This window comes from Pectinophora gossypiella, chromosome 9, assembly GCF_024362695.1.
Source record: "Pectinophora gossypiella chromosome 9, ilPecGoss1.1, whole genome shotgun sequence".
Classification (NCBI taxonomy): domain Eukaryota; kingdom Metazoa; phylum Arthropoda; class Insecta; order Lepidoptera; family Gelechiidae; genus Pectinophora; species Pectinophora gossypiella.
The window spans coordinates 13,724,377-13,751,033 of NC_065412.1; the positions used below are offsets into that span (position 1 = coordinate 13,724,377).

General features: G+C 40.5%; 3 protein-coding genes across 5 annotated transcripts in view; 1 reads left to right on the plus strand and 2 right to left on the minus strand.

Moving 5' to 3' along the window:
• The window catches only part of LOC126369611 (nuclear factor NF-kappa-B p100 subunit-like), a 331,681-nt gene that overhangs the window by 25,372 nt on the left and 279,652 nt on the right, over window positions 1-26,657 (plus strand). For 2 of the 3 annotated variants that reach the window (XM_050014112.1, XM_050014113.1), the window contains exons 18-22: window positions 530-708; window positions 7,220-7,360; window positions 7,971-8,132; window positions 8,617-8,790; window positions 9,557-14,512. In XM_050014112.1, coding sequence (XP_049870069.1) covers window positions 530-708; window positions 7,220-7,360; window positions 7,971-8,132; window positions 8,617-8,790; window positions 9,557-9,655 — 755 coding nt within the window. In that variant the 3' untranslated portion in view covers window positions 9,656-14,512. Of the gene's footprint in view, window positions 1-529; window positions 709-7,219; window positions 7,361-7,970; window positions 8,133-8,616; window positions 8,791-9,556; window positions 14,513-26,657 lie in introns of those variants that run through there. The other variant, XR_007566744.1, reaches the window with a different exon arrangement.
• The window catches only part of LOC126369614 (nuclear factor NF-kappa-B p110 subunit-like), a 40,537-nt gene continuing 33,338 nt past the window's right edge, over window positions 19,459-26,657 (minus strand). Inside the window, exons 18-21 of the mRNA XM_050014117.1 lie at window positions 26,269-26,348; window positions 25,641-25,751; window positions 25,145-25,312; window positions 19,459-24,510 (exon numbers count right to left, since the gene is read on the minus strand). Of these exons, the coding sequence (XP_049870074.1) occupies window positions 24,439-24,510; window positions 25,145-25,312; window positions 25,641-25,751; window positions 26,269-26,348 (431 nt within the window). The 3' untranslated portion in view covers window positions 19,459-24,438. The remainder of the gene's footprint in view (window positions 24,511-25,144; window positions 25,313-25,640; window positions 25,752-26,268; window positions 26,349-26,657) is intronic.
• LOC126369621 (SH3 domain-containing kinase-binding protein 1-like) overlaps window positions 25,061-26,657 on the minus strand; it is a 95,214-nt gene continuing 93,617 nt past the window's right edge. The window contains exon 17 of the transcript XR_007566746.1: window positions 25,061-25,077. The gene's annotated coding sequence lies outside the window, so the exon portion shown is untranslated. The remainder of the gene's footprint in view (window positions 25,078-26,657) is intronic.

Genomic DNA, 26,657 nt, shown 5'->3' on the forward strand with positions numbered 1-26,657 from the left:
GTATTATTTACCACTACAACCTATATTTTCTCTGCTAAAACTAGTGGAAAAATTATAGGTTGTAGTGGTAAATATGTATATTTGGTAGTGTAAATTTTTGCTACGACTAGTATGGTCGATAATTATATTACTATGCAATAATCTATTATATCGACGTATTGGTTAAGATCCCATCGTTGCTTAAAAGTGTAAATCCAGATTATTACGATATCGATATTTAGATTATTTGAAGCTCTATTATTGATTATTTAGCAATAAATTGATTATTGAGCAACACTAGTATAGGTAGGCAGTTTAATAACTTTAACATTTCTCTCTCTCTCTTTATATAAGAGCTGCGCTCTTGTCGGTGGAGTAATCGCCTCCAGTTTCATTACTCCATAGATAGGGCGTGTAGAACGGTGGTTGCCCCAATCGCCATCCGTTCCGCAGTACACCGACCAAATTCTCAATCGGTGATGACATATACATTTACAACATTAAAATATACACACGTTAGTTTGAACATTTCCCCCGTGTGTGATGGCAGAGATGCAGACGGCGCTGCACGTGGCGGCGACGTACGACTCGGAGGCCAGCGTGCGGCTGCTGCTGCGGCACGGCGCGGGCCGCGCGGCGCGCGACGCCGAGGGCCGCACGCCGCTGCACCTGGCCGCCTACGACGACTGCCTCGCCGCCCTGCGGCCGCTGCTGCACCACACGCCCGCCGTCAGTAGTGCTTCCTTAGAAAACAGACCTTTCTTGGATCCTATAGTCAAAGTGAGGAGCTCGGTGGCGCAGCGGTAAACGCGCTCGGTCTGCGATTGTTGAAGTTAAGCAACTTTCGCAAAGGCCGGTCATAGGATGGGTGACCACAAAAACAAAAAAGTTTTCAACGGCTGCATTAGCAGTCGTTAATAACCATCAATCCGCACTGGGGCCGCGTGATGGTTTAAGGCCCGTTCTTCCTATGCCCCAGCAGTGGGGACGTTTATGGGCTGATGATGATGATGATATTCAAATATCCTCAACGATCTGGCGAGCGGGTGTTTCTCCGGCCAAGTACATAATGCCATTTACAGCAAACCTACAATAAGGGTGCCTTTCCACCAGAGATGTGCTTTGCTACAATGCTACGGATGCTTTTGATATCCACCCATCATATTCATTGGTGCACAAAGCATAGCACCGGTGGAAACGGATTAAACTAAGATATTTTATGTTTTTATATGGAAGGATGCGTGCTATGGATGCGTGCTGTAGAGTAGCTATGCTCCGAGCAGAGTACTATCGATACTGTTGGGAATTGAGAACGCACCCATTATTATTAGCCTAATATGTTGGCTAATCTGCTAGTTACTCTAGTTACTGATTATGTTGGCAATACCTTTTTTTTATCTGTCATTATTTTATAACAATAAAATACGTTCGCGCGTTTTTTGTCCGTAAAACTAAAACAAGTCTTTTTCTTATTTTCCTGTTTTAAATATCAACATGGTAGCAGAGCGTGGTTGCGTAAAAGTTGATAAAAAGTGAAGACTCCGAAAGAATTAACAAAACTGGCCGTCGTATTTGTTGTCAACTCTGCCGTATATTTTTGAGGTTACCGAAGCGGCGTCATTATTCACATACCGACAATCACAGTTTAAATTGCTGAAAGATGTCTACTACAAGCCATAATCCTTTTCACATTGATAGACTTGTCGGAAGAGACAATTACGCAAGTTGGAAATTCGCAGTAGAGGCATATTTCAGGCTAGAAGAATTGTGGAGTTGTGTTGAAGGAACTAATAGTGATGAAAAGAAGGAAATAAAGGCGAAATCGAAGCTTATTCTACTGCTAGACCCGATCAACTATGTACATGTACAAAACGCGACTACATGCAAAGAAGTCTGGGACAGTTTGCAACACGCTTTTGATGACAGTGGGCTATATAGAAGAGTAGCTTTGTTGAGAGATCTCATCACAACTACACTAGACAGTTCTCGAAACGTAGATGACTATGTGAATAAGATTATGTTGACCGCTCATAAACTTAGAAATATTCAGTTTGACATTAATGATGAATGGCTCGGAACGCTGATGTTAGCTGGCTTACCGGAAACTTATAAGCCAATGATAATGGGCTTGGAGAGCTCTGGGATCAAGATCAGTGCAGACTCAATCAAAACAAAACTCCTGCAGGAAGTACAATGCTCAGAAAGTACAGCATTCTTCACAAGGAAAACAGCCATTCACGGGAATCAGAGTATAGCAAAGGCTCATACTTCTAAGGGGCCCCGTTGCTATAATTGTAACAAGCATGGACATTTTGCTAAGAACTGCCGTGCTCCGAAGAAGAAGATAACAGAAAAAGCAGAAGAAAATAAGAGCTTTGTAGCAGCATTTTCAGCATCTTCACAGACAATGAATCCGGACCTTTGGTATGTGGACTCAGGTGCCTCCATGCACATGACCAATAGATGTGACTGGATGTATGATGTAACAAGCCCACCGATACCCACCATCACTGTTGCTAGTAAGACGCCACTGCCTGTGGAAAGTATGGGAAAGGTCAATTTATTAATGAATGGTAATGAACAGACTAAAATTCAGGTAAGAGAAGTTCTATACATACCTAAACTGGCTGCCAATCTCTTGTCAGTGAGTGCTATGGTAAAAAATGGCTGTAAGATTAATTTCAGAGATAAATATTGTGATATATATGACCAAAATAACAAATTCCTGTGTTCAGCTACATTGATAAACAATTTGTACCAGTTAAACACTCATAGAGAAGTTTTATCAAACTTATGCACAAATAACTTAAATGATGCTGTCCTATGGCATAGACGCATGGGACACCTGAATTTTTCAGATGTTAGTAAGCTACCGGAGTGTGCAGAGGGAGTCAAGCCATTTCCTGACAAAAGTAAAGAACTCATCACATGCACCACCTGCCTCAAAGGTAAACAGAGCAGACTGCCATTCAATAATACTGGTTCAAGAGCCACACAACCACTGCAGCTCATCCACACAGACTTATGTGGACCTATGGAACAAGCATCACTGGGAGGTATGAAATACTTTATTACCTTTATCGATGACTTTACTAGACGAGTTCATGTTTATTTTTTGAAGGACAAATTGAGTGTTATTGATGTATTCAAAGATTATAAAAGCAAAGTAGAGAATGAGCTTGGCAAAAGGATTAAAGTTATTCGGTCTGACAATGGAAAAGAATACTGCAATAAGGAATTTGATAGTTTCTTAAGTGGGCATGGAATTGAACATCAAACAAGTACTCCGTACACTCCCCAACAGAATGGTCTTGCAGAAAGGATGAACAGGACACTGGTGGAAAGAGCTAAATGTATGTTGTTTGATGCTCATTTGTCTAAGCAATATTGGGGAGAGGCATTGGCAACAGCGGCTTATGTAATTAATAGATCACCCACAAGGTCAATTGATGGCAAAACACCTATGGAAATGTGGTCAGGCAAGAAACCTAATTTATCAAATATAAAGATTTTTGGCTCTGAAGTAATGGCTCAAGTACCAAAAGAAAAACGTCAAAAATGGGATTCTAAATCTAAAAAATATATATTTGTCGGATATTGCGAAACTAGCAAGGGATATCGCCTGCTTGATCCAAATACTAATAAAATTATTAAAAGTAGAGATGTAGTATTTTTAGAAAATGTTCAAAAGGTTGATTGTAATGTGTACTTACCTTACTTACCTGACAGCAATCCTGATGGAACACAGTCCCCCACAGAAATCTGTAAAGAAAAATTAGAAAGCAACTCGGTTCATTCTTCAAGCGACGACTATCTGTCTGGCGACAATGATGATCCTCCCTACATACCTGAAGTATCAGTTGAATTATCGACACCAGCACGCAATATAAATTTACGTCCACGTAAAGCAGTCCAGTATGCAGAGACAGATGATTGTGATGTAAGTTATTTTTGCCCAATTATTGATCTGAATGACCCACAAACTCTTGATGAAGCTCTTACATCGTCTCATGCAAATCAGTGGAGGAAGGCCATGCAGGAAGAATATGATTCTTTAATGAAGAACAAAACATGGTCATTAGTAGAATTACCACCAGGTAAAAGAGCTTTACCTTGTAAATGGGTTTTTAAAAGTAAGACTAATGAGAAAGGCGAAATTGTTCGTTTTAAAGCTAGATTAGTCATCAAGGGTTGCGCTCAAAGAAAAGGAAATGATTATGATGAAGTTTACGCCCCTGTCGTAAGATATACCTCAGTTCGATATTTACTTGCTCTAGCCGCTAAATATGATTTAGATATGATTCAGATGGACGCCATAAGCGCATTTCTTCAGGGCGATATTGACACCGAAATCTACATGTCACAGCCAGAATGCTATGAAGAGAATGGTAGAGTATGTTATTTACATAAATCAATCTATGGGCTGAAGCAAGCCAGTCGTCAATGGAACCTAAAATTGAATGATATTCTTCTCAAAATTGGATTGGAAAGATCAAAAGTTGATCCATGCATTTATTATTCAGTAAGTGAATCTAAAATGATATTTATTGCAGTGTGGGTGGATGACTTCTTGATATTTACAAATGATAAGGAAACAGCAACAGACATCAAAGAAAAATTAAAGGAAGAATTCTGTATGAAAGATCTGGGCGAGATGCGGCAGTGCATTGGCATAAATGTTAATAGAGATCGTGAGGCAGGTGCTGTTATGATAAATCAAAAGAAATATATTAACTTTATACTGGAACGATTTGGTATGTCTCAATGCAAACCAGTACGCACACCAATAGAGGCAAATACAAAATTTAATAAGAAACCTGAAAATGAAGATAGTAATTTTCCATATAGAGAGGCAGTGGGCTGTCTTATTTATCTGGCACAAGTCACACGACCTGATATCACCTATGTAGTTAATAAGTTGAGTCAGTATTGTAATGCTCCAGGACATCAACACTGGCTTGGAATAAAAAGGGTCATGAGATACCTTCAAGGAACCAAGGATCTACAGTTATGTTATGTTAAAGAAGACTCAAGAGAAATAACTGGGTATTGTGATGCAGACTGGGCCAATGACCCATTGGATCGAAGGTCGTGCACTGGCTACACTTTTATTTTTCAAAATGGGAGCGTATCTTGGAATTCCTGTAAACAGCAGACTGTAGCTCTCTCTACAGCAGAGGCCGAATATATGGCGATGGCGTCAGCGACACAGGAAGCATTATGGCTTCGGCAGTTGCAAGATGAACTCGGCCAAGGCATGGACAGTGTGTTGAACATTTACAGTGATAACCAAAGTGCAATAAGACTGGCGTTAACGGATAGTTATAAACCTAAGACAAAACATATTGACATTCGATTACATTTTCTTAGAGAAAATATTGTAAAATCTAAAGTTAAGTTCTTATATGTAAATGGTTGTAACATGGTAGCTGACAATTTAACTAAGGGTGTGACTTTTGTAAAACATTTGTATTGTATTAGTAAAATGGGTTTGCGTTCTGGAGGGAGTGTTGGGAATTGAGAACGCACCCATTATTATTAGCCTAATATGTTGGCTAATCTGCTAGTTACTCTAGTTACTGATTATGTTGGCAATACCTTTTTTTATCTGTCATTATTTTATAACAATAAAATACGTTCGCGCGTTTTTTGTCCGTAAAACTAAAACAAGTCTTTTTCTTATTTTCCTGTTTTAAATATCAACAGATACTAATCATAAAATGCTAATCTAGAAATAGAAACCAGTCTTAGATGATCAAAAATCGATTTCTTTTTTTACTTTTCGATTTATTACCGAATATTATTTATGAATGAGTACGAAGTTTGACCGCTTTTGTTTATGACGTCACAGGACAGTATTTCCATACAAACTCCAAAGAAAACTTTTGTTTTGACGTTTTGTAAAAAGTATCTCATTTGACTCAGTTGTCAAATAGCCTATTCATCTTGATAAGTTTGAATTCATGTTTGGAACATAGATAATTGATGTCACGTGGTTTTCAGGATATGTGCCCGGTTGAAGGCAATGTGCTCGCCCACATTACATTGGTCTTAAACATAGCTGGTGAGGAGTGGAAGTAGTGGTGTCCCGGGTTCGAATCCCGGTGGGGACAAATCACAAAAATCACTTTGGGATCCCTAGTTTGGTTAGGACATTACAGGCTGATCACCTGATTGTCCAAAAAGTAAAAAGATCCGTGCTTCGGAAGGCACGTTAAGCCGTTGGTCCCGGTTATTACTTACTGATGTAAGTACGTAGTCGTTATATGAGTCATGTCAGGGGCCTTTGGCGGCTCAATAGTAACCCTGACACCAGGGTTGATGAGGTTGGTAACTCACCTCATCAACCCACAAGATAGAAGAGAGAAGTGGAAGTATAGAAAGAAAGAAAGAAACGTTTATTATAAAGGGACACCACAATAACAAATATAAAACAAATAACAAATATACAATTTAAAACACGGAGTAATACATAACTTACAATCAAAACACATAATAAAAACAACATACACGAGAAATACAAATAATTGAGTGTATGGACTGGTCAACGATGGCGGTGGTGTCCTTTATAAAAGACTCACCATAAGCCGCGGCGCGAGCCACGACGCTGGTATTCTGTGGACCCTGCTAAGTGAGGCACGGAAGCCGTGTCTCCCACAAATACAATTTGAATGAATACATAATAATATTTATAGTATATAATATACAGGGTGTTAGTGACATCGTAACGAAAACTTTGAGGGATGATTCAGGCCATGATTCTGAGTTGATGTCAAGTGGAATTTTCCGTCGCAAAAGTATGGAACGTAAAATAATTTAAATAAGCTCTAAAATTTTCATGACTTCTCCGACAGGAAATTCCACTTGATATCGACTCAGAATCATGGTCTGAATCATCCCCTTCAGTATTCGTTACAGTGTCACGAACACCCATACCTACTTGTATGGCTACTGTATGTACTTGTATGGGGTGTAAGTGACATCGTAACGAATACTGAGAGGGATGATTCAGCTGATTATTCTGAGTTAATATCAAGTGGAATTTTCCATCGCAAAAGTATAGAATTGAAAATAATTTAAAAAAACTAAAAAAATATCATGAATTTTGCGACGGAAAATTCCACTTGATATTAACTCAGAATCATGGTCTGAATCATCCCTCTGAGTATTCGTTACGATGTCACTAACACCCTGTATATAATATTTAGAATGTAATACTTAAGAGTTTATTTCTTTCCAGGCGGACATCGACTTAGTGGACGGGGCAGGCAACACGGCGCTGCAGATAGTATGCGGCAAACAGAACATGGGAAAGAACAAAGATTCCACCGACATTTACCAACAAAAACAGACAATTGTCAAACTGCTGTTGGAAAAGAAGGTATCATCATCTCCCTAGCATTATCCCGTTTTTCACAAGGTCCGCTTACCTAACCTAAAAATTTGACAGAAGCAACACAACGGAAGCGACTGCATGTCTGACCTTCCAACCCTCGAAGGGAAAACCAGCCCAATAGGCCGGGTTTCCACTGACGCGGAGAAGAACAGAGATGTGCGGATTTGACCAGTCACAGCGTTCGAGAGAGCGAAAAACGAAAACGCACTGTCACTCTCTCCCTCACGGTGATTGGTCGATTCCTGCTCATCTCCGTACAGCTCCGCGTCAATGGAAACGCAGCCATACAGGTTAGGTCACATACCTCGGAAAACGTATTTCTCGGGAATATTTGTTTTCTCACAATGTCTTATAGAAAAAAAAAACGCATTCTTACCGTGTGCCGCCTAACACTTAGGTGTGAGCGAGACAGACTACACGCACTCAGCGGCTCACGGGTTTTAAGACTACGGTAAGATCCAGAGGGGGGAGATTTGCGACCGATACGAATTGGCGCGGGGCGGAGAGTTACAGTTATATACGTAGTATTATTTATGCTGGAGGCCCATGTTGCACGGCATTGACTGATTGTTTAATTTTTTATTTGTATCCACAGGCGAATCCTGTAAAGCACGAAGGCAGCAGCATGTCGGCCTGGCAGCTGGCGCGCGATAAGCCAGAACTCCGTGAGCTAATGTCGCAGTACGCGCCGCCGGGGCTCCTCGAAGACGACGTCAAATCCGAACCCGAGGATGACTTCGAGTCCGCCGACGAGGGGGTAAGTCTAAAATAGAGCAGTGGTTTCCCTCTTGCCTTCTGCCCCGCAGTACTCTGTCTGACGCGAGTAGGATGGCGCCCAGAGTTGTCTATTTCAAATCCGTACTAGGACTTCTGTCCTCCGCCTCTGAATAGTACTGACAGTTACTGCTGCCCTCTGTCAGGTTCCAGGTTATAGTCCCTGCCTCTTCCCTCCTGCATTGCCCTACCGATGACGCCCATCTCCGCCTCTGCAACCGTTGAGGTCTACATCCGTATCCCTGGGGCAAGGGTTCTACGTTATATAATAATCCCCTAGGTCTGGGTCTCTATCCGAACTCAACCAGCATCTCACTCCGGCCTACTGAAGTAAGAGGCGCCCACCTCCGCGGCAAGGACGCGCAACAGGGATTGACTCTGTCCCCCCTGGCGGCGGGTTAATGGTCTTCCATGAAACCAACATTCGTAAACGTTGTTTTGTAAACTAGCCGTGAATGTTTCGTTAGGAGTCGCAAGAGACGTGCCTACAAGAGCTTCCGCTGTACATAGCCGAGGTGTCGGCGCTGCTGGACGCGCGCGGCGCTTGGAGACAGCTGGCCACCAAGCTGCAGCTTGACGCGCTGCTGTCCTGGTACGGCAACACGCAGAGCCCCACACGGACGCTGCTGAGCCACGTCAAGGTGCGTTCACAACCACCGTACATAGCCATTAAACAATTATACTATGTTATAGAATAAGGAATAATTCTACGTATAGAACGGGAACTCTCCGCTCTCCACCAGCGTCTGAGGTAGGTTTACCTTAACAACCATCGTCAAAATGATTTTAAATATGATTTATTATTTTTATTTTATTTTATTTGGGGGGCTTATAGCTAAATTTACAAAGTTACATACTAACTTAATATCTAAAAGCCATTAACAAGCTTCCACAGATTGAAAGAAAACACAATTTACATTACGTTTCTTAGACCATATGGAAAAAACCTTAAAAATAGAAATACCTAAACAATAGAGGAAACGAAGTCTCTAACAAGTGCCTTTTAGCACCTTATGAAAATATTATGAAAATAAGTTAATCTCGAGCTCCTCAGTGCTTCGGAAGGCACGTTAAGCCGTTAGTCCCGGCTGCATTAGGAGTCGTTAATAACCACCAATCCGCACTGGGCCCGCGTGGTTGTTTAAGGCCCGATCTCCCTATCCATCCATAGGAAAGGCCCGTGCCCCAGCAGTGGGGACGTTAATGGGCTGGTGATGATGATGATTATGAAAATGTCAACTTCATTACACAATCGATAAAACTGTGCAAACATGTAATAGTGTACGCTAATTTAACCTGTTCATCTAAAACATTTTATAACATAACAAATACTTCATTGCTCAAACAGCAAGTTACAAAATACAAACCAAACGAGAAATAGAATCATCATTTATCTTTATTTTCCAGGAGGCAGGCGACAACTTAACGTCGAAATCGCTAGCGATGTATTTACAAGACATGGGCCAGAATGACGTAGCGGATATTATACGGAGGTACATCGATTGACGAAGCAAGTGAGCCACCCCGTGAAGTGAATAGTGGTGTAATAATTTTTACATAAACACCTACATATTTTGTCGAACCTCTCATCCGCTTAAAACTACTTCTCACAACCTGTATAGCCGAGGAAAAGTAGCTAGACGTTCTTAAAATAAATATTGGCCTCGATTCCTGGAGACACATCCTAATTTTATTTTAAGTTATACCTGTCATTTTTTTCCGCCTAAAAGGTAAAATACTGTTAATTTTAAAATTAACGAGTTACCCGTATGTGCAACCCGTTTGATGTGTGCTGTCAATTTAATTCGGTCGGGTTATTGGCTAATATAAAATTTTGGAAGGGTTTTTTTAAATTTCTGCCTAAAATCGACGGGTGTTCCATAAATTTTATATCTGTCGATTACCCGTCCCTTTCTTTTCCGCGGGTTAGAAAATGACAAGTATAACTTAAAATTAGATGGTGTGTACTCGTACAGGAGGGTACCACTGTAATACAATTTCAGATTTCTCTTTTATTCTTGGTGTTTTTCCATAATGCTATAAAACTTTGAGTAAAAGAGAGAGTACATTATCATGTACATTCATGTCTTTGTTTACCTATATGCATTTGTTAAAATTTGTTTTTATTTTAATAAGCCTCCCGCATCCGGGAACCGATAACCCGATTGAACTCGGTGTATCTTCCAATCGAATGAATTAATAATTCATCAGTTTTTTTTTTATTCCTGTAAGATGGTAAGAAGTAATTTAGTTCTTATTTCTCAATTTTAAAGTTAATTGGTCGTTCATATTGTAGTTATTTAAGTAATATTTTTTATGACGGTCTCTTAGGCACTTTTAACTCTCTCTCTGTCCCATCGCCGTCGACGAGCGAGTAGCGAACAGTAGAAGAGAATAGAGTGGGTTCAGATCTTCCCCCGTATCCCTGGGCAAGGGTTCTACGTTATAACCCCGTAGGTCTGGGAAAATACACTTCTCATCAAAAAAATCGAAACACCTTGCAAGTTTACGTTTTGTCAGGATTATCAGAAAAAATGTGTACATTTAGGAATAAATGTTAAATGTCGTTTAATAGTGAGTAATATGAGCTTATCAAATCTTAATGTTAATGTTCTAAATTTAAATGAATTTTTCATAGGTTTCGTATTTTGTTAAATTAGTCATTTTTATTCCGTATGGAGTATAAAGGAAATGGATAAAACAACACACGTAAATGAAAAAAAAAGCTAAAAAACGTTTATTTAATAACTTGTATTCCCTCCCCGAGCTCTAATTACTGCTTCCATACGGTTCTTCATCGATCGGATGAGAGTCACGATCACATGCTGTGGTATATTGTCCCATTCCTCTTGGATTGCATCTTGCAGCTGGCTAAGTGTTTCTGGGGCAGGATCTCTTGCTCGAATTCGTCTCTTTAATTCATCCCACAGATGTTCAATGGGATTCATGTCCGGGCTTCTTGCTGGCCATTCCATAATAGAGATATCGACTTCGTTAAGATAATCTCGTACGACGCCCGCGGTGTGAGCCCTAGCATTGTCGTGCATGAATATGAAGCCGTTGCCAATAAAATGTGCATAGGGCATCACATGAGGCTCGAGACACTCTTCGACGTACCGATGACAGTTTAGTGCAGGCAGACGTGGCCCAGACACGAAAGCAAGCTCTGTCTTACCGTCGGCGCTGATTCCTCCCCAAACCGTCCACGAACCGCCACCATAGCTGACCTTTTCTTCAATGCAGCATTGTGCATAGCGTTCTCCGTCTCTTCTGTAGACCTTGTTCCTTCCGTCGTTACCATACAGCATAATTTTACACTCATCAGAAAAGAGAACTTTGCTCCACTGTAGGTATGACCAATTTAGGTGCTCACGTGCAAAGTTAAGGCGCGCTCTTCGATGGTCTGCAGTTAATTTCGGCCCATTTGCTGGCTTATGCGGTACCAGTCCACGATCCTTCAACCTTCTTCTAATTGTAGAGTCAGTTACAGCCACCCTTCGTACAACACGAAGCCGCTGCTGCAGTTGAAAAGCGTTAAGGCGTCGATTTCTTAAAGAAGTTGTTACAATAAATCGATCATCTCGCTCAGAACTGACCCGATTCCTGCCAGATCCTGAACGGCGCGTGAACAAACCAGTCTCCCGATAACGTTTATAGACTCTATGAACAGATGACAGGCTTAGATGCAGTCTTGCAGCCACAACACGCTGACTAAGGCCAGAATCAAGCAATGCCACAACTTGGGCGGCTTCTGTGGGCGAAGTATCCATACGTTTTAGAAAAAAAACCTTTTTTCAGACGTCCGAAAGTCACAGTATTGAAATAAAAAACAAAAAGTTTAAGGATAGGCGCCAATTTTTAGTTTTTAAACGCTAAATGTACTCCAACCCTAAACACACATTTGTCTCAAAACAGTGATTCATTTCGTTTATAAGAAAAACAAATGAAATTCTAATTTTGAATTTAGAATTTTCGCTTATTACTGTAATGGCCAAACTGCCAGCTATACATTTATGTATTTTTTTTCGTCGTATGAATTCTTTTTTGTGTTAAATTCGGACAGAAACAATGAAAACGGAAGTGTTTCGATTTTTTTGATGAGAAGTGTATTTTATTACTTTTTTATACACTCTTGACCACCAAAATAAAAGAAAAAAAATAGGTACAAAAGAGACTGTATTCTTCTTTATGTAGGTACATGGCAAATGGCGGCCTTATCGCCTGCATACTTGAGTCCTTTATGGTAAAATTTGAGATTTGTTGTGGGTTTTAATAAATAAGTGTGAAAAGCCAGCGATTGACTATTAATAATGTATGTCTTTTACTGGTCCGGGATCTATACATATATTTTGTTCGTTTCTTGAGCGAGAAAATAGCCGATAGTTAATCACTTCCTCGCCGGCAATGGGACAAGTACCTTGTACAATGTTGCAACACTTTTTATTACTTATAATGTTTAATATATGAATTATAAATGTAATATACTCATAAGAAACTCTGTGATAAGAAAGTGGCTTTTTATTCTGTAAGGATCAATGTAGTATCAATCGTGACATTTTGATTTTAGAAATAAGAGTAATATATTCTATTGTGTGCTCTAGTGGTTAGAGCGTTAGGCTCACTATCTGGAGGTCCGGCTTCGATTCCCGATGGGGACATTCTCGAAATCACTTTGTGAGACTGTCCTTTGTTTGGTAAGGACTTTCCAGGCTTGAATCACCTGATTGTCTGAAAAAATAAGATGATTCCGTGCTTCGGAGGGTACGTTAAGCCGTTGGTCGCGGCTATCAGCCGTAAAAATACCTCCACCAACCCGCAGTGGAGGAGCGTGGTGGAGTATGCTCCATACCCCCTCGGGTTGATTAAGGGGAGGCCTGTGCCCAGTAGTGGGACGTGTTTATGTGTAATATAATATTATGAATTTATTTGGATTTATGAAATGAGCGTCTTGCAAGCTCGTGTGGTTAGTACTAAAGGCTGATTTTCCAATAAACGCATAAATTATTATTTATCGATGGAATAGCAAAATATATTGTATAAAAAAATCAAATATGGAACATTCTACGAATAGACGCTATGTAATTATTGAGAAATCAGCCCTAATACATTTAAGGTATAGGTGTAAATTCCGACAGACCGAATATAAAAGTTTAATCTGACAGTTCTAACACTGTTCCGTCGAAAAACAAGGAAGTACTATGTTCGACAGTAAAAAATATTGGTTTCGATCAATTAGTTTTATATTATTATTTTTTCATCTTCGCTTCCTTTTAAAGTCAAATAGACATTTAAGTTTAGCTGTGTAAAGGAAGAATTAGGTCATTGTTATTTTTTCTCATCGCGTTCGACGCCACTACTGGCAACAGAAAAGTATCATCTCTGAATATAGGGTCCCGATGTACGGAACCAATTTTATTGTTACTTAATTATATAAAATACCGGTTTACAAATTGTTTTTAGAATATTTACCTAATTTTATTATAATTTAATTTTAAGTTATACCTGTCGTTTTCTAGATGAATGAATAACCCGGAAACAAAAAAGCATATCGCTGATATGAAACCCGTTCGACGTGTGCTATCCAACTTAATTCTGTCGGGTTATTTGGTAATGTAAAATTTTACAAGGGTTGTTTAAATTCTTGTCTATTACCCGTCCCTTTCCTTTTCGGCGGATAAGAAAATGACAGATATAACTTGAAATTAGATGGTGTACTGGAATCGGTACCATTATTGCCATTATGAAGCAAGTCGCGGGGTCGTGAAACATCAGTAGAATACCACTTAGTTCATAAGAGCAGATTTTTTATAAATTAATATGTATTATTTTATTTTAAAGAGATGACTTCAATGACTGGTTCCCGTATTTGTGTAATAAAGGTTTCGCCACACCAAAAGCAGTAGCAGCGCGAGCGGCGCAGAAAGAGATTTACACGAAAACATCGTAAAAATAAATATATTGAGGTTTACGCGTTTTCATCATAATTAAAACACATAATACCCGATTCTTACCGCGTTATTGTCGTCCCGTGATCAACTGATCACGCAACTGGTCTGGTCGCTGGTCTTGCAACTGATAAGAACGCGGTGAGAACCCGGTATTAACCGTTTTAATTATGAAAAAATGTATGTATGATTTCAAAGACTAATATTAAGACGACGATGTAGGAACTGATCGCGGTTGTAACGCGGTGAAACTGCCCCACGCTGCCTCCTACCTACTCCAGCTTTTAGCGTGCCGAAGCCTAATAGATTAAGTGTTTAGACCCCTTTTAGTGCTTGTTTAAAGAGGTCACAATTTACGTTGAAAATTAAATGTTTTAAGAACGAAGATTATTGTTATAAAGATTTTGACTACTTTAAATTGTTTTATTCAAATTTATCTTCAAAAAAACTGAGCAGGTTGCCAATAAAATTATTATTCAAATTATTATTTATTAAGTGGCTACTTAAGATTAGAAATAATGACACGGAATATAAAATATAAACATTTATTCAATATAAGCTTAAACATAATATCCATTTTCGCATTAAGTATAAATATATATTTTGGTGTGCCATTTGATAGCCTATGTATACATTTTATTTTTTAATTATATGTATTATACACATTTTTCCTAAAATAAAAATGATTATTATGCGTCTATTCCGTCCGGAGCCCAGGAAACATACGGTGAGATAGGCATTTGACTTTTTATATGCGAAATGCGGGTAGATTCGTCTCAGTTTAGTCGATTTTTTCCCGATACTGCGAGGGTAGGCGCGCAAAGCTATAAATAGAATGCGCCTACGCGTTGTGACTCAGTTGCGTCATCACCATGCAGAAATGGTTTTCCTGGGCTCCGGACGGAATAGACGCATAATAATCATTTTTATTTTAGGAAAAATGTGTATATTATGCGGTCTGTAATTCCGTCCGGAGCCCAGGAAACATACGGTGAGACGTGTTTATTATCGCATGGTGAGGGAAAATCGAATGCCCAATGACACGAAAACTCAACATGTATTATGTAGCATATGCTATTTACAAGGTAAGCTGTACATAGCTGTTTAGCAATGAGTGGTCTATTACTAGACATTACACACGAAAATGATAACAAAAGTTTTGTTAGGTACTTGTTAGGTTTAACAACTGCCTTAATGCCTCTACACAACTCACAGGCTACTGTGTCATTTTAAACAAAACAAAACAAATGATCAATGCATATTTATTCATTAATTAAGTGTAATAACATAACAGTGCTTCTCACTATAACTAATTGAGATCTGTACTAGAGATCAATTATGTACGAAAACAAACAATTTAGATGGGTTGAAAACATGAAGCGACAGACGGGACACTTGACAGAGGTTGGGCTAACGATCTTCTATAAAATTTTGCTAGCGTGTTTTCTGAAGCCCAATTACCTCTCGCAAGTATTTCGTCAATCGGGACCTCCTCAGCCCAATTAAGGGATGCTACAGCGGAGCGAAGCGAGCCCGGTGACTCATCGATACCGGCATCCCGCAACACGGTGCGCACCCAGCCGGCGATGACAGCGCGGCTGGCGGCGCGCGGCTCGCCGCACGTGGCCACGAACAGGCTGCCGCAGTCGGGCCGACGCCGCGCGGCCCCAGCCGACACCAGCTTCTGCAGCCAGTGCACAGGGTCGATGTTGATGTGGGCACCAGCAGTGAGTCGCCATCCTGACTGACGGTGTGTCAATGAGTCCGTTTTGGATCCGAATATCGGCCAAAGTGTGATATAATCGGTTCCGCATTCGATGTGACCTTCTGCGACTGAAAGGAGAGTGAGGTCGTGAACCCGGCGGCCCGATGCTAGTAGCAGTAAGATAGCACATCTTCGAGAAATTTCAAATAAGGTTTCTTTGTGTGGATTATTTTTAATAAGCCAGTCAACCAGAATCTGGGGGTTCCAAACAGGTGGCTTAACCTTTGATCTAGTGTTTGATGTGTTAGCAATGCCTTTCAGTGTATGCTTTATCAGAGGATGAGAGCCCAAAACCGTTGCAAGTTGTGGGTTACAGAAGTTAGTCACCACCGTTTTGTGGATCAATATTGTCCTATATCCGAGACCAACTTCGCTATGCAAATAGGCTAAGTAGCTCGCCACACTGCCGACACCAGGATCTTTGCGATTAATTCCTGTGTTCTCACACCAAGTGATCCACTTTGTCCAAGCCTGTCGGTAGGTTTTTAAAGTAGAGGGGCGCCAACTTGCCTCTATAAGAGATCTCTTCGTGGGTGACCAGTCCTGTAATAGGTCATCCCACCCTGTACCAGCCATGCCTCCAATTTTAACTTGTCCACCTGAGGGGGTGGCAGGCCTGTCCTTGTGTCTATTAATGACCGATGTAGGTGTCGGATGGTATATGGAGAGCTCAGCGCCCTCGGTTTGAGATCGGCTCTCCACGGTACGTTTGACCATTGTGGGCAAATTATTATGAACCTGCCTCGTGCTTGGTTGAGTGCCAGCAAGACTTGTGGCATCAGGCAAGGAGGGGGAAACACCCAAGCCAGGCTGTAGCTCCAGTCCCGGCTGAACGCGTCGTAATGAACTGCGTGCGGGTCGCGCAGGTCTCTGCTCACGTATAGAGGGACTACGTGCGCGCTGTGCGACGCGAACAGGTCGATGCACGGGGTGCCCCACTTCGTGAAGAGTACGTTGCATGCCGTTGGAATGAGGTGCCACTCGGGAAGTTTTTCGAATCTTGAGAGGCTGTCCGCTATCGTGTTCAGTGGACCTGGAATATAACTTAATGTAAGTCGAATGCGGTATTTCACTATGTAGGCAAAAATTGACCTAGTTAGGCTCATAAGATTGTCTGAGCGAGTTCCGCCTTGATTTCTCAAATATGCCAACGCAGTGCGATTGTCACTTTGTATAAGAACGGTTTCTCCACGACAGTGAGGAGCGAACTCTTTTAGTATAAAATGGATAGTAAGCAGTTCTTTCATATTTGTCGATAGAAGCTTTTCACAGTCTGTCCAGGTACCTTTTATGTGATAACCGTTTACATATGCTCCCCACCCTAAGTCAGAAGCGTCAGACACAATAAACTGCGTAACCGGCGGCGGCCAGATATCACTCATGTCATTATAATGGGTCTTCCACCATAGCAGGTCTGCTCGACCAGCCTCAGTAGCGGGTATTGGAACCTGTTCTCGAACCGATTGTCTCATTAGGTTCAATAAATTGCGGAAATGCAGTCTACCGTATGACACTACAAAACTGACAAAATTTAACCAACCAACTATTGATTGAAGTTTAAATGTGGACCACACTTTGTGAGAAATCATTTGAGTTAGGGTTTTCTGAAGCCGTATTAGTTTTTTAGTTGGTAGCGATTTCTTATTCTTTGCGGTATCCCATTGAATGCCCAAAAACTCCAGTACTTGTGAGGGAACTTCGGATGATTTCTCGTTGTTTATTATCCACCCTAACTCATGTAGGAGGGCTTTAGCAAGGCGTACATGTGCCCGAAGCTGATGAGGGCACTGGCTTACCAATAAGAAATCATCCAAGTATACGAGTAACCTGATACCAAGTTCACGTAGTTTCTGGGCTACCCAATTGGTTAATGTAGCAAAGGTTTTAGGTGCCGTTGCCAAACCGAACGGTAAGCAAGTCATTTGCCAGACAATAGTGTCATGCGTATTAGATGTCGATACTGACGTAAATCTTAAAAATCGTCTATGGGAGGCCGCCACCATTATATGAAAATATGCTTGACTTAAATCAAGTTTCATTAGCCAGTCGTTTGGCTGTATAAATGCTGGTACCTTATGCATATTGACGAGTCTAAACTTGCCTGGCTTCATATAACGATTGAGAGCCTTTAAATTGAGTACAGGGCGGTTGGAGTTATCCTGCTTCTTTACTAGAAAAATATGGGACTCGAACCCAACATTTTCTTCTGCCGGCTCAATAATACCTTGCGCAGACATACGCTGTATTTCACGCAACATTTCCGACGAGCGGTCGATATGAAATTTCACACAAGATTTAATGCTCCTCAGAGGAGGCTTTTTACAAAAGGGGATACGGTACCCGTTGATTATATCCAAAATGTGCGCTGGCGCGCCTCTGTCACTCCATGCTGCGCGGAAGTGTCGCAATCTGCCACCGCGGAACTCAGCGTCGGGGGCGCTCGTCTCTCCGCTGCTGCGCTCGTCCTCGCGCTCCTTCGGGGCGCCTGCCACCGGCCCCCCGGCCGCGTGCCGCTGCTGCGCGGTAGCGGGTGTTGGCGGCGCCAGCGCCGCCGGCGGTGCCACGAAATGTCCGCGTTGGTGAAACGGCAGGAGCCTGCCTTGCAGCTGCACAGTATCGACCCTCAGCGGATTCGTAAGGACGACGAAAAACTTTGGTAACTCCTCCCATCTTGGAAACAGCGTCAGCAAACTGGTCTTTTTGGAATAGATGACCACGTGTGGGTGGTATGCGCCGCAAAGCAGTTTTGTGGTATTTGTCCTTAACTGCCGACAATACGTGATCCCGACGTTGTTCGATAACGGCTGCTCGCCGTCCGCACACAACTTGCAGTAAGTCCTTGGATACCTCGGCATACGAGCTGCCAGCCGAGAAGGCAGCCACTAGTTTCTCATGTAGCTCCGGCGGTGCGCCGGGTAATGATAAGATATTTTTCATAGCAACTTGTACCGCTTCGCGCTGTGCGAGCAGCATGTTGGTTAATATGCCAAAGGTTTGGTCCAGAGACCTATGTAAGTATGGCTTCAACTCGAAAGGAGTCAATTCATCATTCAGTTCAAGATAAGTGAACGCTGGAGATGCTAAATATTTTTTCTGCGTGTCGGCATAGCGAATATTCGCCCAATCAGGGTCATTAAAATGCTGCAAAGTATCGACTATGGCAAGCCGTGAGGGGTCCGCTTGTTTAGTGACATCAGCTATCACAGTCTGCGGCGTCTCTAGTTTGGGGTCGGGCGAGAGCGGTGCAGCGGGCGGGACAAGGTCATCGAGCACCGCAAACGTGGTCGCTGGCTTTGCTGGCGCGTGTTCCGCAGGCACGACAGGTGGAGCTTGCACGGTGCGTGCCAAAATACTTTTAATACTAGCGACTTCCCGCGCTAATAATTCGAATCTATCGTCCGCTGTGGACCTCGATGTTGACGGAGCACGTGGTGGTAGCTGTTCGTTCACTCTTTGCACGACCGAGCGTATCATGACGTTAGCTTCCACCGGCGGTGGAGCACGTGGTGATTCTTCTTCGAGCCGTGGATTTTTTCGCGGCGGCACGTATTCCTCGCCATCTTCGCTGGACGAATTTGATGTAAATTGCATTGCGCTCGCGCATCTGCACACGACGAAGTCAAAACGCCAACTGAGTCACAACGCGTAGGCGCATTCTATTTATAGCTTTGCGCGCCTACCCTCGCAGTATCGGGAAAAAATCGACTAAACTGAGACGAATCTACCCGCATTTCGCATATAAAAAGTCAAATGCCTATCTCACCGTATGTTTCCTGGGCTCCGGACGGAATTACAGACCGCATAATGAACGCCTCTATTCAATGAATTAACAAAATATCATTTAGACTCTGTACGAGTTTTTAGTAAACAAACAATATTGATAGAAAAAAGCTTCCGTATTCTTAAACGTTATTTATGTAAGAATTTATAAAAATTAAAGTTCAATACAACAGTCAAAATTATAAATGAGATTTTTTTTTGATAAAACAACAAGCTAGATATTTGACGTACATCTATCGCAAGACGAACTAAGTACCGACACCTCACCGAGCTTTCTGTTAGACTAACGTGATAGTGGTGTCATAAAACTGTAAATAAATATAACTGACTAAAATATGACAGTACGTACAAGATTTCACTTATGCACCGACCAGGATTTTTTGACATGTGGACGACATTGACAGATGTGCACCATCTCCATTTATGACAGCTGTCAAAAATTACGTTTTCATAGATTGCGGAGTTAGTTCCAATTATGGCCACGCCCTTCTATGGGAGTAGGTAGATGGTAAATATAGTAAAAAAAAGTAAACATACACGTACGTATTACCCCGTTAGTCTTTCCAGCAAAATTGAACCAATAGGGTAGTTAACAAATATAAAAATAGATTATACGGTTTTCATTATTTTTTTATAGTTTTAAAATACATTATATTGATAGACAGACATAAATTGATAGCCGAATGTGAAAACTATCGGAATTCGTTGAAAAATGAAATAGTTACAGCCATTCGTAATCAGGATGCTAAAAAGAAATAGGATTAGGGGCCGTCCGTTAATTATGCGAGGCTCGAGAGGGGGAGGAGGGGTCCATGAAAAATCACGAAATATCATAAGAGGGGGGGTGTAGTAATATATCACGAGTATTTATTTTTTCGGCAAACTCGCGATACTGAACCGAAAAGCGGCGTTGGTAGGTACTAAATAATACATACATAAACTCACGCCCGTTATCCCTAATGGGGTGGGCAGAGCCACAAGTAATCAAAGACAACTCGCAGCCACTGTTGATACGATGTCGTAAGCTGGATATGATGAACCTTATGGTGATAAGGGATCAGCCTATCGCCCATAACATACACGAACTACACACACGCACACACATACACGACACACACACGTACATACCACACACACACGTACACGTACCCACACGTACTAAAAAAATACACGTGATAAGATGGGGGGGCGGGTAGTCTTGAACCTCACCATGTATCACCAAGAGGGAGGGGGGAAGGGGTTAAAAATGCCAAAAAAAACATCACATGCTTAACGGACAGCCCCTTAGGAACGCGTGACGTCACGCTTTCTTAGTGCCATACAAGCTACCACTCAAGAGGGCTTCGACCAATAGCCGTTCGACGTCTATCTACGTAGATTGCATTTGCTGCGTTTATTGGTCGAAGACCTCGATATTTACTGCTTCTGCGTTAGATGACATTGAAAAACGGACTTTGGTGATATCATGAGCATGTACACACGAGAAGATTGACGAGAAGAAAAAACTAGAAGTACCCTGTTTTAAGCCTGTTTTGTTGTCATCCCGTGATCCTGGCACTTGCAACAGTGGCGAAATATCGGGAGTCTTATATCCCTACTTTAAACGCAGTAAGAACCCGTTATTATGTGTTTTAATTTAGAAGTACCCTATTGGTTTATTAATCGCGTAGCCAATAGTTTTGGTTCATTTATCGCGTCGCGCGCGATATGCTGGCTCCATGCTAGGGGTACGAGTACTGATGAACTGTAATAAGTGTATATTTTTCACCATGTTAGAAACACTCATTATTTACACGAAATCTGTCATATCCCGGGTTATAAGTTATAAGCAACATGCAATTCTTCTCAGTTTCTAGTTTTTTAACATACCATGCATAGTATTACAGTACGATTTATCGCATTCAACTCCAGCGCTCCACATGCAATTCATAGTATAATCAGAAATCTCCAAGTTTTGTCAATCAATACAAAATTATATGGCACTATTTTAATCGGACTAATACTCAGTTTCAATTTGCAATAGATTAATTTTCTTTACAACTAAAAATATCAATAGAATATTTAAATCGATAATGATTTGTACTTATAAATGGTGTCGATTATAAAAGACACGTTTATTTTATTAAACAGTTCTAAATCTTGTGCTATTCTCTATTCTAATACTATTTCTTTATTCCACTTCGACGGTGTTGTTAGGGGTGTGGGTCAGAATAGCAGGTTGCAAATATGAATAATATGTTATATAGGTATTATACGACAGGAATGTACCTGAATGTAGGTACATATAATTACCGATCTAATAAACAATCGGCACGCACCCGCGTCCAGAAATCGCCGAGAAAAATCGTTAGTGTGAAACCGCCGCTTAAAGTTGATTTCCTAGTTAAATTATAGGTCCCGGCAAACTTCTTGAGTATCCACCTTGACTGCGCACAACCGAATTTTAGATCTCTTTGGTGGTGCGGTACGGGGCGCGGGGGCGGGTGAATACCGCATTGACCGGCTATTGGTAGATCAGTCGATACTTCCCCCGCGCACTCTGTCTTCGTCCCTTTGACTCCCAAATACACTTGCGTGCAGTGAAACTGTCACGTTTTTGTTATTGCTCATATTTTTATGTTTAAGAATTAGTTACTAGCACGAGGTCTATGTCTACAGATCCAAAACCTAGCACTAGCTCTGGTATTGCTGGTTTCAATCTCATGGAAGGAATATCATACTTACCTGACGATTAGTTTTTTATTAAGTATAATAATATAAGTTTTAATAAACTATAATAATATAGATAAGTTTAGTTTTATTTACATAATTAAATAATATACTTAATAATTGTTTTTTTTTTAATGAAGTAAAGAAAATAATCAAAATTTCTTTTTTTTTTGCACGGAAGTGTACGTGCGCGAACTTTCCCCCACTACGACACTCGATGCTCAAGAAGTTTGCCGGGAGTTATACTCTTCGCATTTCGATTTTTTTTTGACGTGACTTATTGTAGATTTGCCACAGATGGCATTAACTACTTGGTCGGAATAATGGGGAGTGCTGAGGGCTCTCACCCGGTATATCACATAACCGTATGTAAACTCTTACATAAACTCTTTTGAGCGAAGTACCTAAAATGCACGATGCCACTGCTGAATAACTACGTAAAACGTAAGATACCTGAAACTCGAAGTAAATACCTAAAATGCACGATGCCTAAACCCAAATTTGCCTACAATATACTTTGACAACAATGTTTACACCCGCCATTCTGACCGTCAGAACCGCTGCTCACAATGACAATTTTATTCGTTTCATGGAGGTATTTACATTAAATTTTACTTGAGTTACATTCAGTTACATTACTTTCGTATATAACATATTCATATTTGCAACGGTACAACCCACCATTTTGAGTGACACTTGTTAGAGCTGTCAAATTAATATAAATGTTACGTCATTTCTGGCACCAATTGGGTCGTGTACTAGTTCAAAGTAAATTATGCAATTCTGATTACTAAAAGACAGAAATCTGTCTGTCTGTAGAAAATGTTTTTGTTAGTTCTAGATAGAACTTAAAAACTAAAAACATTTAACATATGAATTTTAATCAAGAAAAACGTAATCATAATGAATAAGTCCGACATTTTATCACGCTTTTCTATGACGTCACAGTGTGCTTTTTCATACAAATTCCATAGTAAATTTATGCTTTGATGTTTAGTAAAAAGTAACTGGTTTGACTAGTTGAAAACTAGCCTATTACGGTTTCATTTATCAAATCTTATTAACTCCCTGTAAGAACACTTTATAAGTCTTATAAAATTAAAAATATTACTATAATAATGACTAAAACGTACACTTAAAAGGCATCATCATCACATGGAATCAAGAATGCGGTTGCAGTCTTACATAAAATCATTATTCATTCAAATCCCACAGACTATAGGTACCTCCTTTAACACACTTAGAACATTTTACACTTTTATAACACTACCTAAACAAATTAACACGTAAGGATGCATAATGTGAAATTAATGTTCATTATAATTATTAAGGCCAAATTTTTTTCTTCATTGGGACATATATCCCTGTCGAATCTTATCTTCCTCCTCTCCTGCCCTCGCGGCATAGCAATTTCGAGTTATATCGACAGCTCCGACCAATAGACGCAACGAATTCTATTTACGTATATAGACATCGTACGGCTAAAAAACAATCGCTCGCTTGAAACATAAAAAGACTAATAAATAATCGACTAATGTCGAAGCCCTCGATATAAATCGCGCCGCGCGCGATGCGGTTGGCATGCAGACCCTGGTGTATTTTTAACGCAATGAAGATATGCGATATACCAAGAAGAACTTACAATGATCAATCTTATAAGGAAGTGAAAGAATTGGCCTTTAGACTGACAAAACCGTAGCTCTTAAATTAGTGATGACGAAAATATGGGCTCAAAATCCAGTACACTTTTAAGTTAAAAAAATGTTTCTTTTTATGTTTCAAGCGAGCGATTTTTTTTAAGACAGAACAGCTGCCATTTTGAATTGATATTTTTGTACCTTTTGACAATTAGCTTTTAGCTGTTTTACTACGTACGTATATACATAGTAATAATTATACCTACATGTATTCAAATATTACATAATTTAAGTAATTTAACATTACGTAGCACCACGATGCCGTCGATAAATTGGTCTGGAAACACCCTCACAACCATAATGAAACAGAAACTTAGAAGTAAATGTCATAAAATATTTTTGGTAAAACATGCATCAAATGCTTATCTAAAAATCTTTTCTTCGTAAATAAAACTAAGCGTTTGAAGGTGAAGTCGGCTCTAAGTTTTTAAACTTCTCTGTGATTTCCTCCAACGGCGCGGCATCCTGAAACCATGAATAACTGTTTAGTTATTATTGCCGCTAAAGTATAACGAAGCCAAGGTGCCCATGGTATAAGAAGACTAGGTGGGTTAAAAAGGCCACATTGAAGCAATTCATCTAAGAAAGCAATATTGCAATTTGACATTTGCGCATATAAAAGTAAGTGCGCAATGCAAACAAATGTCAAATAGTAATATTGCTTTCTTAGATGAATTGCTTCGATGTGGCCATTTTAACCCGCCAGGTATGCTCAAAACTGACAGCTAACATTTCAAGGTTAGCCCAGCTGACGTCATCCCGCTCGATATTGCCATTTCGTAATAAATAAATTACCCACGATCAATGTTTTTATATTTATACTTTGCAAGGAAATTTTGAACTTTTAATTAAAGATTTACTAACAGTTTCAATAATTTTTATATATGTGACAAGTAAATACATTAGTCAGTAATTCACTTAATTTTCAATAATAAAATTTACATCCTTAGAATGTTGGAGATACCAATTAAATGGTAACACTTACGTCATCAATGGGCTAGCAATGGCGGTTTATCATAGGATTGAGCATACCTGGTCTTCTTATACCAGGTGCCCACCGGAGCATCACGTCCAATATTTCAAATTAAAAAAGTCTTACGTCCAGTCCCTCATCAGCAGATTGGAAGTCGTCATCTGAATCATCAGTACTGTGATCCTCAGTGTAGTAATCCGAAAGGTATTGTCTCATTATCTCCCACATTTGGGGGTTGGATCTCGCCATCTTGTATGCTGGTCTGTTGCCTCTCTCAGTAAACGTCGGACTAGCCTGAAAAATCATGTTAAATCATCATCCAGAATCGACGAGCGTACGTAAGCGTGCGGTCGCTCTTTCCCGCTCTAGCAAATTATGGTTCTGAGTATCAGAAAAGGATAGAAGCATAGGAAGGTGCTGACAAATGTGGTTCAACCCTTATAATTAAGCCGTTGGTCCCGGTTACTATTTACTGATGTAAGTAAGTAGTCGTTACATGAGCCATGTCAGGGGCGTTTGGCGGCTCAATAGTATCCTTGACACCAGGGTTGATGAGGTTGGTACTCCACCTTACAACCCACACGATAGAAGAAGACCCTTATGGCACATCCATTATTCTTACCCCTTTGTCAAGCAGGAGTTTAATAATTTCCAAGTTATTTTGTCCAATGTTACCCGAACAAGCAATCTGCAATGCTGTCATCCCTAGCCAATTGGTCACGTCTACTTCACGCTGAAAAATTAAAAAAATATATTTAGTGAGATTTACAGTTCAATTTGTCAAAAAAGTTAATGCGACATGGTACCAAAGTGTATACATATTAATGCTCGTAACCGTACGTCCCACTGCTGGGTACAGGCTTCCCCTCAACCAGCCGAAGGAATTATGGAGCATACTCCACCACGCTGGTCCACTGCGGGTTGGTGGAGGTGTTTTACGGCTAATCGATCATGAGCAATGTCATGTACCCTCTTTAGAACCCTGTATCATATTTGACATTAAATGAGACTTACGGTTTAATTTGTCAAAAAAGTTAATGTGACATGGTTTCAAAGTGTAACATATTAGTACCTGTGACCGTACATCTTTTTTTGTTTTGTTTTACATTGATCTAACAGTAGCGAGTTTGTTACAAAGATTGAAAACGGGGGTCATCTAATAAAGCGACATTGCTATTTGACATCTGCGCATATAAAAGTGCGCAATGCCAACAAATGCGATGTGGCGTTATTAACCCGCCAGTACTCACAGCAGGAATGAAGTCGAGCAGCGTGTGCACGAGGTCGCGGTGGCGGCCGTGGACGGCGGCGTGCAGCGGCGTCTGCCACTCTGCACACACGACATTATTGCTTTAATAGCCCACCCGGCGAAGAACAAAACTTGCCATCACAAAATGTGTAGGTATTATTATAGCAGATATTCTAACAAGTAAAAAAATAATAAATAAAGGCCTGCATACAAGAACCGCGTTTATTTTTCAACGTTTTTGTATGGGGTTTTTTATGTTTGTTTGTGATGGTCATATTTATTTGAATTATTTCTTTAAGTTTGTTAACCATGCACTCTTAGGTGGCCACAAATTGTATTGAATTTTATTCATTATAAAGCTACTTTTCGACGTCATTTAGAAGTCAAGTA